At 40.3% G+C, this 16,060-nt stretch overlaps 1 protein-coding gene across 1 annotated transcript in view; it reads right to left on the reverse strand.

The window, feature by feature from the left end:
* Nucleotides 1–16,060, reverse strand: part of Tmem156 (transmembrane protein 156) — a 57,013-nt gene that overhangs the window by 11,845 nt on the left and 29,108 nt on the right. Inside the window, exons 3-4 of the mRNA XM_087187464.1 lie at nucleotides 15,182–15,442; nucleotides 9,751–9,834 (exon numbers count right to left, since the gene is read on the reverse strand). Coding sequence (XP_087043590.1) covers nucleotides 9,751–9,834; nucleotides 15,182–15,442 — 345 coding nt within the window. The remainder of the gene's footprint in view (nucleotides 1–9,750; nucleotides 9,835–15,181; nucleotides 15,443–16,060) is intronic.

A 16,060-nucleotide genomic window follows, 5' to 3' on the forward strand; every position in this document is an offset into this window, starting at 1 on the left:
TAAAGTTGGAATTTCTTCTTATAGAGCATTTAGTTTTATAAAAGGTACATGATAAAACTTCCTGAGTAGGACAAACAGAACTGAAACCCACTCCTTCCCTGGGTCAGAGCTCCCATGTTCTTGCTCACCTCACAAGCCTATTGCTCTTGAGCCCCTTAGCACCCTTTTCTTAGTGTTATTGCCAGTGAGTACCAGTCACTTCCACAGGGCCAGTCTGTCAGCCCAGCCCCACACTGAAAGTTCCTACAGTGATTCCTGTTTCTTTAAACCAGTGATTTCTGTCCTTTTAAACCTGTATTTTCAAAGGATGGCTGTGGTAGGCCAAATTCCAAGATGGCCCCCAAGATTCCTGCAGCCTAGTGCGTGTGCTCCCTATATATCCTCCCCATGGATGTGGGCAGGATGGTGAACAGAATGAGCTTCACTGCTATGATCCAGTGATATTATAAGGCAAAAATAAGGGATTTTGCAGTGTGATTAACATCCCAAATCAGTTGATTTTGAGTTAATGAAAAGAGAGACTATCTTGGGTGGGCCTGATTTAATACAAGACCTTAAAAGAGAGACTGGGCCCTCTCTGAGATTAGAAGCTCTTGCTAGTTTAAGGAAGCAGCTAGTTACTGAGAAGGTGAGGCCCCAGTATAGAGCAGCAAGGAAATGAATTCTGCCAAATACCTGAATGCACTCGGAAGCAGAGCTTCCAGATGAGGATGCAGACCAGCTGACATCTTGATTTCAGCTTTGGGAGACCCTGAGCCATGCCCAGCCAAGCCATCCCCACGCTTAGAACCTCTAGAAACTGAGATGATAAATGTGTGTTGTTTACTAAGTTTATGGTAACTTGTTACACTAAAAAAATAACATAGTGATCCATAGAACTTTAGCATGAAAATCACCATTTCTTAGGTTCAGTTCCAAATCTATTGAATTAGAATTCCCCTTCCATAAAAGCTTAGCAACCTGAATTTTATAGACTTCCATATTCATTCTGATGCATATTAAAGCTTCAGAGTGAATTTACTGTGCAAATAATTGCTCAATCTTTGACAAAGCATCTTATAACTTCCAGAATTTGAGAAGAGATTGTTCTTCTTTTTTATTTTATTTTATTTTTGGGGGGTACCGGGGATCAAACTCAGGACCTTGCGCTTGCAAGGCAGGCGGCGGAACCACTGAGCTAAATCCCCGGCCCCAGAGATTGTTCTTCTTAAAGGTTGTTATATCGAAAGACTCTATTCATAAAACTAAGTAATTATCAAAGAAAATTAACAGAGTTCTTTTGGTTGGAAAGTCAAACTGCTCATCATTTGCTTATTTGTTCAGTTTGCTGATATTTTACAGCACGGTATAACCATAATTTAGTGTAGAAAGCTATTATCTGTCAAAATGATGGCTGGTCTGAAGTAATACTCTAGTGATATTATCTTCAGTTTCTCCTAGTATCCAAAGTCATGTAGGTTATATGCTAATAGCAAAACTTCTAAAAACTTATAGAAAGCCTAGAAAGTTAGGATACATGTCATTTTAATACTCCCTTCAGAATAGCTTAAAAAAAGTGGATTTTTTTTTTCTCTCATGCTACAGTGGGAAATACTTTCAAATACTATTAATTCGCCAACTCTAGTTAAGGCAACAGAAGCAGTCAAAAACATTTGAGAACTGCACAGATGTCTTTTCATAAATTTGTCAAATCTCTAAGCTATTTTTTGACATTTTTCTTAGAAGAGCCTAAAAAATTAAAAAGAACCTTAGTGTGAATTTTGACCTGGTTGAATCTAGCAAACAAAATGGATTTCCAGCAGTAGAAACTTTGATTAGAATAAAATTCTTTGAGTTATGTTTTTGAATAAAGCCCTTGTCACACTGTTCATGACAATGTCTAGGTTGCCCTGTGATGCTGTATCTTTATTTCCTTGTTTTTAAAAAGATTTCTACTACTTTTCAAAGATGCTTTATATCTATGACATCTGCTATCTAACCTCAATTCATCTTTTCAGAGTAATTTTGGATTCCCACTGCGTAATGGAAATCTGAAAGGTGTTTCTGTCACTGTTCCTGGTGGTTTCTCTGTCAGACAAGGAATATCTCCCCCCATGAGGGCACACATCTAACCTTCCTCACCTTTGCAGCCTCTCTTAGCTAAGGGAATTTGCCAAATCAAGATTTCGAGGACATCATTTACCCCTCTGTGCCTTTTTTTCCCCCTTAAAAGGCCACAGGCTCAAGCAAAATGAGGAGATAACCCTGGAGTACAATCTAGCAATTGCAGAGTAAAGAAAAGGATTGAGCCAGGCATGGTGGCACACATCTACAATCCCAGCACTGAGGGAATTTGAGACAGGAGGATCACAAGTTTGAGTTCTGCTTAGACAACTTAGCAAAAGGAAAAATATAAAATCTCAAAATAAAAAATAAAAAAGGACTGGCCATGTAGCACAGTGAGAAGGCCCAAGGTTTAATCCCAGGCAAGGGAGTGGGGCGGAAGGAGAAGGAGGAGGAGGAGGAAGAGGAGAAAGAGAGAAAGAAGAAGGAGAAGAAAAAGAAGAGAAAAAAGAAAAAGAAGATAGTTGTCTGGGGGTTATCTACGAAATCAACCCATAATCAGAGCTTACCCATACAAAGTTGTTTTCAAAAATTACTCGCAAGTCAAAGCCTGCTAAATGTTGAAGGTGCTATATTAAATGAGCCAGTCAGGGTACCCCTAAAGTGGGGATAAGGTCTCAAGCTATCTCCCTAAGAAATGCAAACAACCTTACCAAGGATCCAAGGAACCCTTGGCTATTGCTATGGTTTATATCTAGATGTACCCTCAAAGCCTCATGCACTCCTAGGCGGGGTTTTAGGGAAGTGACTGCATCATAGGTGTGTGATATTCGTTACTGGAGTATCCCACTGATGGGTTTATGGCTGGGTGTGCTGTTGGGAGGTGAAGCCTAGTGGGAGTTGAGTGACTGGGTGTGACCTGGAACAGTATATATACCCCTCCTTCTCCCTTGATGTTCCTCTGATTCCTGCCTGCTATGCCATGAGCTGTTTCTCCTTGACCATGCTCCCCTGCCTTGGAGCCAGCTGACTATGGACTAAAACCTCTCCAAATTGTGAGTCAGAATAAAGTTCTCCTCCTTTAACTTGTGGGTGTTGGGTATTTTGTCCCAGCAATGAGAAAGCAACTAAGACAGCTGTGATGTGACTTCCAGCATGGTTCTATGTGACAGAGCATATGAGTTTGCTGTTTAAGTGTTTTGTCTGTATGTCTCTCAATCATGTCCTTCTTAGTGAATTAATACATTGGCCTTCAGGTTTCCTACGCCCACTTGTGTGAGTTGGGTTATACAATGGATCCTTCTCCACACACTGCCATTGCAGGAGGCTGAGCCTACTGGCCAAGAAGGAAGGCACTGGACTAGGTAAATTCCTCAGACCTGTGTGGCCTTGTGAGCTGCTGCAGCCAGGCCACCTACCCTGGACAGGCCTAGCCTTGCTCACACATTCCATTCAGAGTCAGCAGAGGGTGCTGACACCTGCACTACCCAGATCATTACCCTTTGGGTTTGTTTGTAGTATGGGGAATTGAATCCCAGCCCTTCACACTGATCTACATCCCTAGCCCCTTTTTAAAATTTTGAGATAGAGTCTCCCTAAGTCACTAAGTTACCCATTCTGGACTCAAACTTGTGCTCCTCTGGCCTTAGCCTCCCAGAGTGCTGGGATTATAGGCGTGCAGTACTACACCCAGCCTCCCTGTGGCTTTGGCCCAGCTACAGTGGTTGCTTTGCCGCTAAAAGGAGGCAAATAAAGGTAAGAGTCAAAGAAGGTGTTAAAGGCGTGCTTTAAAGGTATCTTTTGATGAACTCTGAAAAATAGAAAGCACTATTAGACAAAAAAGGATGTTTTTATCAGTGTTTGTTTAAACCCTGTCCGGAGGTTCTGTTCAGAAGCTGGTAGGACTCACGTAGGTGTTCAGCAGGACAGGGCTACAGGGAGCCAGCCTTGAAAATGATACCCTCAGTTCTCCCTCCCCTCCTTCCTACTTTGGAAGATTTAGCCATGGTGATTCTCCACAGAGACAGTGGCAATAAACATCTACATTGTTGCCCATAATGTATTTGGTTTCCTCCAAAGAGCTTCTCCAAAAACTGAAGGAATTTCAGTTAATCTTCACTGATTATTTTAGACAAGACAGCTGGAAATCTTTAGCCAGTTTGGCAATTCTTAGTCAGTTGTCTAATCTGGCTTCAAAAACCTTCCAGTCTTAATTATCTCTTATTGTGGTAGGAGTGCAGAGCTTCGATGTCACTATACATCATTCTGACCTTTTCATTGCACAAAAACATTGGCACTTTTGTGCAAGCCCAAAATAGCTAGTAGCCTTTTAGAATGAACAGAACCAATTATAGGAGGTTGAAATAGATTTCCATTATTCAGAGTGCCAACTCCCTACTACATTCAAAGTGCCATCTGTTATTATTACCAGTGATCCTAAAACTACTCCTCTGCCCCAAGTCTGGACAATCTGAAAATCAAATGAGGATGAAAAATAAATGACTGAAAAATTACAGAGAATTATCAAGAAAAAAACAGGAAAACCCCTCCTTGAATTGACAGTTGCCAATATTCTGACCATTGACATGGTCCCCGGTTACTTCTCACAGCAGATGTCCTTCAAGCTCCAAGAAATGAAAATATTGAAGCACTTGACCACTTCCTCCTCATTATTTCAGATACCTATTATCAAAAGCTACAATTTAGGGCTGGGGATTTAGCTCAGGGGTTCCACCACCTGCCTTAGAAGCCCAAGGTCCCAAGTTCAATCCCTGGTAACAAAAATTTTTTACAATTTAGGGGGGAAAATACTTGGAAGGTCTTGGTAAGAGAGCAGCTGCTGCCCTTTCAGCAGCTGATACAGAGGTGTATTTATTGAGTTCATATTTAGCGTGTACCTATTAGGTCTCCATACATATGCATCATGCTGTGGGTGGGGAGTGCAGCAGTGAATATCATCAGATAGTGTCTCACCTCAGCTGCTAACTGGCTCAAGGGAGAGACATCTATCAAATACTAACACAAAAATACTAAACAGCATCAGTGACAAATGCTGCAAAGAGATTTATGGTGTTTTAAGGATGTGTGATAAGGGGACTTGACTAGCCCAGAAGGTCCCAGACTATTTCCCCAAGGAAGCTTAGGTAAGTCCAGATCACAGGGGAAGGGTTGGAATTCACTGGACAAAGTCACAGTGGGAGGAGGGGAGGCAGGCTGGGGGGGGGGGCAAGGCACCTGGGATGGTTCAGGCAGGGATGACATGTGCAAAGATGAAGGAGATGTTTAGATGTATATGTTTGTCATCAATTCTTCCAGACCTGGTACAAATGGCTGTTACATAAAGGTATTCAATGAATGAATAGAAGAAATCATTCTATTCTGCCTATAGATTCTTTACACTTGTGAATTTCTTCCTGCAAACAGAATCATCCTCTGCATTTTGATCGATTCTGTAACCAAGCAGATGGCTGTAACCTTTCCTGTTTTATGAACCCAAACGTGTATTTTGAGTCATAAATATTACAGTTAAGCAAGTAAAAATTAAATTTTCACATTATCTTGCTTAGTTGCAAAACATCTGGTATCAGTAATTTATCTTCTCTTTTTCAGGAAATTGAAACCTGCTTATGCTTTATTGTTACTGGTCATAAACATGTTGCAGATTATAATTTTATATTGCTATTAGTTTTATTTTGGGGTAATATAAATTGGGTCAGCCACTTACTTTTGGTATTTACTAATCCTCTTGCACAATAAAATTCAGTTTTTCTTGCTCCATGTTCCCTTAGAACCCACCCACATCAACTGCAAAAACCATTTCAGCCAGTGCCAAAATGCTTCTTTGTGGATGACTCACATTGTCACACAAGCTGCTACAACTTTATATAGAGAAAATCTTTCATCTCAGTTACCAGAGTTAAATGTAAAATTCAAGAAGAGTTTTGATCTGGAATTTGAGCCAGCAGTTCTCCACTTCACCAGTGCAATTAAGTGGTGTGCTAGAAACTATGTCAGGCTGGGGAAGTGGTGCATGCCTTCGATCCCAGCTACTTGGGAGGCTGAGACAGGAGAGCCCAGTCTAGGCTACTTAGTGAGTGAACATGGTGCGGTCTCAAAATACAAAATAAAAAAGATATAGCTCAATACAAAGGCTCTGGGTCCAATCCCTACTGTAGTACTGAAAACAAAACCCTGCATCAGTTGAACAGAACTGAATTTGAATCCTGACTCTGCTAGAAATTGACTATAAACCAGCTAACCAGTTACTTAAACTCTTTTAGCCTCAGTTTTCTCATCAGAAAAACATGACGCTCTTGTAAAATTAAACAAAGAAGTATATGTGAAAGCACAGTGCGTATGGAAGGTGCTTAAAGGATATTCCATCTCCTCAGAGGATATTTCTTCTCCTCAGGCGACCAGTGGTAGAAAACCCTTACCTATGTGGGAACCCTGCGAAACCAGGGACTGTGCCTGAGGTATGTGCCACTATGCAGCCCTTATTCCCAGTGCTTAGCATAATGGCTGACCCATGGTCAGTGCTCAGTAAAATTTGGTTGAATACTTAAAGGGAGAAGAATTTCAAGTTTTAAAGACTTCATCATTTTGAGCAAGATAGAAAGTGAGGCCTTCACAGACTCGTGCTGCAGCAGTGAGTGGGAATTCTACCCCTGATTTATGTATGTTGTCCAGTATGTGGGCATCTCAGGAGTCACCTCAAGGACACAGGAAGCTGAAGAGTGGATAGTTCCTGGCACCCAGAGTCACTACCTGCAGCCTACACCCAGTCAGCCAGCTCCTGCTTGAGAGATGCAAAGCTGCAAGTTGGTCAAAAGCGGCCCCAGCTGCTCTGAGGGAGCATATAACGGGGGGACACAGTAAGGCCACTCTCACAGCCCATGCCACTCCCGAGCTCGGGCTGTAGTTTTGGCTTCCTGGCTCCCCTAGCTCCCATTTATTTTCTAAGCTCAGATTCCCTAAGCTGTCTGTTGCATTCTAAGGGCTGCCTACTGGTTTACCAATAGACTTCACTTCTGCAGTCATTCAAGTGCTTCTAATGTTTGCACCTAGTAATTTAGAATTAGATCCTAGTCCACTCCTTCAGCCCTCTGGTCTTGGTTTCTTAAGGTAACCAGCCCATCAAGCACCATTTCTGGAGACACATTTACACAGTTCTCAAAATCTCTCCTCTAAGAGGATCAATGTTCTTCATTATTCTTTCATATCCTTAGCAATTCTATAAAATATGCTGTAGATTCTTCAACAAAATAGAATTATGTTCTCTCTAATTACTCTTTACCTCTTCATTTGTTTTCACCTTTTGTAGTCCCTAACATTCATTTCTTTCTCATCTGATCTTTTTCCCTTTTATAATCATTTCCCCTTAGGGTTTGTGAGGCTTTGTGAGCTTTTATCATGCATAAACTACATGCCAGACATTATGCTAGAGACAAAGGTATAAAGATGAATGAGAAAGGATCATCACTTATCTGACAGTAAAAATTGAATGAATAAGATGTTAAGTAGATTAATGCCAAGACAGGCCACACAAGGAGAAAATATTAGACATATAAAAGGTTCGGATTTGACTCTGTCTGACATCTCTTTCTACAGTGGTGAGATTCATTTATTCCACCAGTGTTCGCTGGGCCCCTAGCATGTACCAAGCACTGTGCAAGCCAGCATCCTGGTAATCTCTCCTTTCTCTCTTGTGGGATGAATAAACATCTTTTGGAGAGAGTGAGCCTGTCTATACCTCTGTGTGTATGTGTATAACAATGCTGACTCTGTAATGCGTGAAGACATGCTGAAACGAATGTCAGCTAGAGTTGACAACAGGCTCTGTGAATGTAACGCACAATCTTTGCTTCTTTGAAGGACATTTTTTTCTCATGCTACTGCATTTCCAGAGAACCATACTGGCACATTTTTCCCTTACATTCTTACTACTGCCTATAATCCATCATTTCAAAAAGCAGCCTTAAAAACAGCACTCAAGGGAGACATTATTTCCTTTCCATTTCTCTTTCAGAAAGAGCAACTTAGGATGGGGAGGGGGAAAACTTGGATTTATGTTAAAGGAATATAAATAAGAAAAGAATCTGCTTCTTCCCCTTGTTAAGATGCTAAGCCTCAAAAGGATCCTTGGTTTTTAAAAAGACCATCACCCCTTGGCCTGCCCTGAACATTAATATTATATACCAGGTAATAAAGCCAGAGGAGTTTTAGTGAGAGCTATTAAAGGGAAAGGGTGGCCGAGACAAGTTTCCTGGGTGAATGAAAATCAGTGGCTCATAAATACAACCTGCGAGGTTAGTCTTGTGGTTAGCTAGGACTTAAAATTTGTGACTCCCCCGATTATACGGGTTGACAAGGGAACTACTGACTTTTTCTCAAACAAGACTTGCAGTACTCAAAATTATGACTTGAAAACAGAAATAACCAGGTTGCCTAAGGCAACCAAAAAGCCCAGCAGAGCTGGGTTAAACCATTCCTGGTATGTGGGCATGTGTTCTAGGTAAGAGAGAAAAATAGGGGAAATGCCATTTTTCCTTTTAAAAATGAATGTTTTCATTTAAATTATCTTTGTGGCTTTTATTTTATTAGCTGAACAAAATTTTCATTGACTCCACAGAATTTCCATCAACCTACCCCACATGTAACTGGAGTCAAATGATTATATTGCAAATGCTCATTATTAGCCATACCTTAATAATTCAACTGCTAAAACTGAGTAGAAAGTCTAAGTTTAAAAAAACATTGAGCTCTTTAGCTGCACCCAGTCTAAATTTTCCCTAGACTAGGGGTCTGAGTTCCTGCTTGTGTCAATAGCTAACAGAACCCTCAGGGACCCAGTCCCCAGTGAAATGCTGGGCACATCTCTAGGTGGCTTCAAAGGCAGCTGCAGTGGGGGACAGAGAGTTGTCTGGTGTCCTCTTATTTCTGAAAAGTGTTTACACACCAGACTCGAAGCTTCCTTTTTTAACTTCTCACAGAGTACAAAGCGGCCTGCTCACAGGCTGTGGACAAATCGCTAGCACTATCACTCAGAATTCTGTGGTTTTCCGACAGTCAAAGACTATTTCTCTTTGGTGAAGGGAGGACTTTTTCCATGTCCCACTTTCCCTCCCGTTCTTTTTAATGTGATTTGCCAGCATGGATTCAAAGGGAGGCTGTACAATTAGAAGGAGATGGAACCACAGCATCTGTGCTAACAGCCCCCTTAGCTGCTCTAATTAGGATCCCCATATTCCATTGTTGTTTCTCGGGAGAGGACAGGGGGCTTTTTAATTGGGGCTATTAGAAGTTCTCTTTGCACAATGACACCCTCTGTGAAGTGAAGGCACCAGCAAAAGCCATGCCCACTCTGCAATTACTTCTTGCAATTCTGAGCAATAATGGTATCTTGTCTCATTTAAAAATAAATCTGAGGCTTATTTCTTATTGCACTCTCCTCTCTGCCCACTCACAGGAGTTTCTTCGTGCCAATTAAGCAAACTTTCCATTATTTAAGGAGGTAGTTTGGATCGTAACTGTCCCCTGATAATAAGACATATTAAGCTGGATTTCATTTGCCCACAGCTCCTTTATTCCAGATACAAGGCTAATTTAAATGAGCTCAGATCTCAGATCTTGAATTTACTTTGTAGTGAACTGGTGCAGCTTTGGAATTTCCTGAGCCGTGTTCTGTTCACATGCCACAGAACTCACCTGGAATAACCCGCACATTCAATGCTCTCAGCTTCTCAGAATCGCTTCCTCTTAAGTGAACAGATGTAGTTGTGTATTTATGACCTATTCCAAGAAAAGAAATTAAATATTCAGCTAATAAACAAGCACAATCTCAATATGTATTTCTTATGTTGGTTCAAAAGATTACCAAGAAGAATGGGCCATTCACAACAGGGCCTGGGTAACAAGACACCATGAATTTTTCCCTTTCTATAAAAAAATACAAGTTCTTTCTAAAGCCAGTAGCTTCTCTGCTACCATAAATGCTACCATAAATACCATAAATGCTTACATATAAAATATTATGTATTTGATGTATAGAATATGTAACTTACATTTAATATTTAATTATATTTAATGTCATAAGTGGTGTGACATTTGTCATTACTTTATAACTTGGGCTTGCAAGAAAAGCTTTTGAAAGCCACTAAGTCTGTCCTGTGGGTAGATGTTCATAAGAACCTAATGCAACTTCTCACTATTGTTTGGTCACTATTTTTTCTATCTCATTTATATGTCTTTTCTAAACATAGCCATATGCAAAATGAGTCAGGAGATTCAGAACTATGTACTATTTGCAAATAAAATACATTTATTTAATATAATTTTCAAAACTAGAAAGCTACCAAGTCCTCGCTTGACATTTCTCTAGCTATATAGCTTTGGACAGAACATTTAACTTCTCTGAGTTTCAGGAGGGTTTTTCAATCTAAAAAACAAAAATAATACTATATACGCTCTTTAAATTCTAGGGAATCTAGAGAAAATGTTCTGAAAGTAGTTATTGTACAAATATATAGTGTTGCTGATTTTATTAACCCCTGAATTAAGGGCCTTTATTACTAAGATATCAAAGGTAACATTTGATACGAAACTGTTCTCAGAAATATCTGCAACAAGCTGCACATGGTGAATAACACCTGTAATCCAGCTACTCAGGAGGCTGAGGTAGCATGATCACAAGTTTTGGGCCATCCTTGGCAACTTAGCAAGACCTGTCTCAAAATAAATAAAAATAGCTCAGTGGTAGAGCACTTGCCTAGCACATGTGTGGCCCTGGGTTCAATCACCAGTACCACATTTTTAAAAGCCTACAGCTTAGTCAAAAGAATTAATGGCACCCTGGCTTAAATCCAGAGGCAAGCACTTATTCTGCTATTGGAATGACTGACATGGCCCTACCTGGTGAGCGACATAAGAGCTTTGGGAAATAAACAACCACCACAATACTGCACCAGACACTGTTAAATGTTAAACCTCTTAAGCAATCCCTTTACTTCAATCCTTTCCCCAATCCTGTGTGGTAGCGGTGAGTATCCTTGTTTGACTGGAGAGTAAAGGCACACTTAGATATGGCCAGTAACTTGCTCGAAGTTACACAGCTAGTAAGGAGTAATACAAGGACTCTAACATAAGTTCATCTGTCTTTAAAACCTATTGTCACAGTGATACATTTTACACTGTTTTTAAGTGTAAAACTTCTCACATTATGAACCCTCCATCAAGGCTGGTAGTCATCCCACATATGCATGGCTGCACACACCATGCCGGGGGTTTACAATCCATCCTGCTAGGTGGGTGCCTCTGTCAGTATAGATGTTTAACATTTTTAACATCACCTATACTGTCCTGATTTCCAATTATATCTTTCTCTACCCTATGAAAAGTCTACTGATGTCTCCATGCTTATTAAAAATTGATTCCAGGTCCTATTTATCACCTAGAATGACTTTGCTTCAGATCTCTCTGAAATTCTTTGACACCACTTCATCTTATTCTGCCTCTCTTTGCCTTACTTCCACTAAGCCCTACTCACCATCTGGTCAACTTTGTCCTGTTCACCCAGTCTTTGGGTAATTTTTTTCCAGGGCCAGGGATTAAATCTAGAGCCTTCCACATTCTAAGCAAGAGCTCTACTCCTGAGCTACATCCCCAGCCCTCATCCAGTCTTTCTTCTACTCCCACTTCCTATCCAGGTAGGAGAAAGATACGTGAATATTGATCCCATGTCTTCCTTATGCTTTTATTCCTTGAATTATCTAGATTCACTACTTACAGACAGTTGGGACACAATAAATAGTAAGTTGAACTAAAAAAGAAAATTAAGTCCATGGATAAAAGTAGGTGTTCTTTGATAATAAATGGATTATCTTAAATGACAGATTTACTCCTCAATATTTACTCTGCCATTTTTGCACTCTCCTGTGGCCTTCAAGTATTTTGTGGATAATGAGAATGATCAAAAAAATAAAGACTAATAAAACTAAAATGTACCAAGTGATCTTCATGGAACAAGTGATATCTGTAAAGAAAAAAAAGTACTATAAAAAAGCCACAATAAAATGCTGCAACAGATCAAAAGCAATGTGCCCCAACAGAAAAGATGAATATGTAGCCTTTACTGTTACAGGGTCACTTCCTCTCCTGAAATCCTTCCCAATGTATTAAAAGAGTAAATTTGACCAGGTGGCTTTCAGGGATCCATTTAACTCCAAAATTCTAAGGTTAATTTCACTTACAGGTTGGGCTGATATTAGCTTCCCTATCATTGCCATCACTAGGTTGAGACCACAACATATCAGTCCCAGAACCAGAGCCATTTGTAATAACAATTTTGGTCCTGAGTCAATCAGCCCAAAAACATGTCCTCAAATCAACAAAGATTCGGTGAGTACAAGGAGAATGGAGAAGAAAAGGGATGGCAGGAGCAAACGAGGGACTGGCCTAAGGCATGAGAGTGGTCAGGACAGATGCATAACCAGATCCTCTTTCCACTGGGTAATAGTTCAGTGACTTACACACCAATGATCAGATTAGGTGCGTGCCCTGGCCTAAATTTAACAGGATGCAAGCATAAACCTTCTCATTCAGATGACAGCAAGGCAACATGGAAGGGATGGTCATCATAGAGCAACTATTCGGTATGGTCTGCCTTGATCCCATAAAGATACACTGCCCAGCAGACCCAGGAATCAGTGACTTCAATAGGGGTGACATCACCAAGTCAAGAAATAAGTGTCTACTGACTTTCTAAGCCACCCCATGTACCCTATTCATTGCACACAGAACATGGCTGGTATTTATTTAACTTAGCAGAATATATAACTTGTTTATACCTTTGAAAACTTCTTTTGTGGGGTTAATGATCTAGATATTTCCTTTCCAGGAACCCAGATGTACATTAAATAGTCATTCCACACTTACAAAAGAGGCTGACTGGAGGGCAGGCAGGTTGGCTGGCAGAAGGCACTCAACCTCTGCAATATCATTCCATGCTATTTAGATACCAAACTTGTGTTCCTCACTCCACAGAATAAAAGCATGCAGTCAAATAGCACAGGAGATCTGCAGTGCCAGTAAGACCTAAGGTGGGCCCAAGAACCGATGTCTCATTAGGCAGCAAACTATGAAAAGAGAACCATGCATTCACTAAGCTTATATTGCAGTAGCCAAATATGCATGACTAGGGCCAGACCAATGAATTCATCCACTATGGCATCCGAGTAAACTCCAAAGAGAATGGCTCCCAATGCCCAGGCTGGGAGCTTGGACAGAGGCAAGGAGAAAGAGACAGAAACCCAAGAAAATCTAAAAAGATAGCTTAGAGAATTGTTTCTGAGTAACTGTACCAGAGTGGGGTAAATTTAGTTTCACTCTCTGATGGTGAAGGCTTTGAAGAGAGTTTAAATGTGTCTTCACACAGAGTGAAACATGAATAAATTTTTAACCTTCTGCACATGGCTAAACGGACAGACTTTTTTTCCAGAATCTAAGAGTACCTATCTGTGGTACCACTGCTATATCTTTCTAAATTGTGGAGCCCCAGGGATCTGATAATTATCATTGCACTATGAATCCAGAATTTATGGGTTTTTATATTAACACAAAAATAAATTCTCTCAAAATCATTATTACGGAAGATTTTGTTTCTCTTTATGTTTTTGGAAAAACATAAAAAGTAATTAGATGGATACCCAAGTGTGCATTGAAAGTAATATGTTCTAAATATTTATAATCCAAACCTCCCTTTCAGATTTCACTATAGTCACCTTTTCTACCCAGTCTTTTCAGAGTTCACCTTCCGACCTCACTCCTGGGCCAAAGGAAACTGGCCCCTCTGTTGAGATCTTCTCAGATCCTCTTCCACAGACCCACCCAGATACAGCTTGAAATACCCCTAAACGCAGAAGCTGTATGGCCCTGGGCAAACTAACGCACAGAAGAAATATCTTTGAAATCATATTTTACCTTAAAGAGGCATACACATAGCATACTTGTATTAGCTTTAAAGTAAACGTAATAATTTTAAAATAATTAGCTTCAAAGTTAAGAAAACCCTTTAGAAAAGCCTTCCAAAGAAATCTGAAAAGTTTCTATTTGTCTGGGATATCAAAAAGCCCAGCCAAGCAGTGCCATAGCATCTGCAGCTGTGGCATGCACTGGCTTGTTTATGTACGGTGTATTCCTCTTCCAGGCTGCATTCTGTTCTCTAATCCAGCGCCTGATGCACTACCTGGCATACAGCGGGCACTTGTGAAATGAACATACATCATCAAATGTTCTCCAAGAGTAGATTTTATGGGTGAAGTAGAAAGGAATAAACTGTGCCTGCAATCTCAGCACTCTAGGAGGTTGAGGCAGAAAGATCACAAGTTCAAGCCCAACCAGTCTGAGCAATTTAATAACTTAGCAAAACCCTGCCTTTTTAAAAAATTTGTTTAAAGAGCTTATAAGGGCTGAAGCTTGGTGAGAAGACCACAGGTTCAATCCCCAGTATCCAGGAAAAGGAAGAGGAATGGAATAGTTGTTGTCATCAGAACGACTAGGAAGTCAATCGCCCTAAGCAGAAATAAGATGAACACGAGGGCCATCTCTTGGCCGCCTGCTTTTCCTTCAGCGATTGGGTGCCCTCTGCACCTAAAATGCACCTCAACCTGTCCTTGCAGCGTTATGCCCAAAAGCCCCTTTCACCCGAGCCAAGTTCTCAGCTCTACGACAGGACATGGTAGATGACCTCAAAACAAAATGTAACAGCACAATAACAATGTACACAAATATTTACATTTTAAAAGCAATCCCACCCTTCTGTACCCAAGTGTGTGGTTTTACTTTAAGCACAGCTGATAGACTAGGTGTGGAAGTACACTAGGGTAGGTCTTTGTAGTGTTCCTCAAATCCTGACCCATAGATGCTTCCTCTGCCTCAGGTTATAGCAGCACCCTCATAAAAACCACATTTTTAAAAGAAAAAAATAAATAGTAAAAAAAACCCTAACATTCCTCCTGGTTCTGTTATTTTATTTATGAATTTATTCAACTATTTGACTTTCAGTGATGATAAGGGCCCTTACTTAATTTTATGTGTCTATATCTGATTTCTCTTTTTCCCTCTAGTTTTCTTAAAAACTTACTTTTTATATCCATTTCTAGGTGCAAGGAAATACGAGTGCAATTATTTGGGTACTCTGTGATTCTACAAGTATCATTTAGAAAATTTTCCTTCGGTGGCTCTTCCTCCACAATGGCTGATTTTCTAGGGTGCCCCCTGAGGCTGCAGGTAGTGTTGGATCCCTCCAACTGGTCAACTCCAGGAGTTACAGAGAAATTAAAATGTTGACAAGGTGAAAAAAAATCTTTTGCTTTCATGTCCATTGATCTTCTCATGATAAGAACTAGGAAGACATTAAGGAAACATTATTTGACAAATAGTAATACATAATAAGAAAACACAGTTCAAAACTAAATCTTCTCCTTTCTATACAAGAAAATAGAAACAAGAAATTATCTACATTGCAAATACTTATTAAAGTGATTAATTTTTTTTAAGATCATGAAAACCAAGTAAAGGTAGGGTTGAAATAGCATCAGAACATCTCAGATACAGGTATTTCCCTGATGACTTGTAGGAAAGACTGCATTCTCTAAAACATTCACAGTATTTCCCACACTGCTGTAATGAAGTGGATGGACTGGGTAGCTTAAAGAACAGCAATTTGTCTCCCAGTTTTAGAGGCTAGAAGTGTGAGACCAGGGTGTGAGCAGGGTCAGTTCCTTCTAAGGGCTGTGAGGAGGAATCCACCCTTCTCTCCTCACTTCCGGAGCTCTGCTGGCATCGCTGACACCCAATGACTTCATCCTGATCTCTGCCTCCATCTTCACATATTGTTCTCCTTATGTGCCTGCCTCAAAATTTCTCTGTATATGGACATCAGTCAGATAGAATTAGGGCCCACCCTAATGACCATTTTAAGAAAATTATGTCTGCAATGGTCTTATTTCAAAATAATGTC

Source organism: Heterocephalus glaber, unplaced genomic scaffold (genome assembly GCF_053883595.1).
Source record: "Heterocephalus glaber isolate CG9 unplaced genomic scaffold, H.glaber_assembly_v1.0 deba00001509, whole genome shotgun sequence".
In the NCBI taxonomy this organism is placed as follows: Eukaryota; Metazoa; Chordata; class Mammalia; order Rodentia; family Bathyergidae; genus Heterocephalus; species Heterocephalus glaber.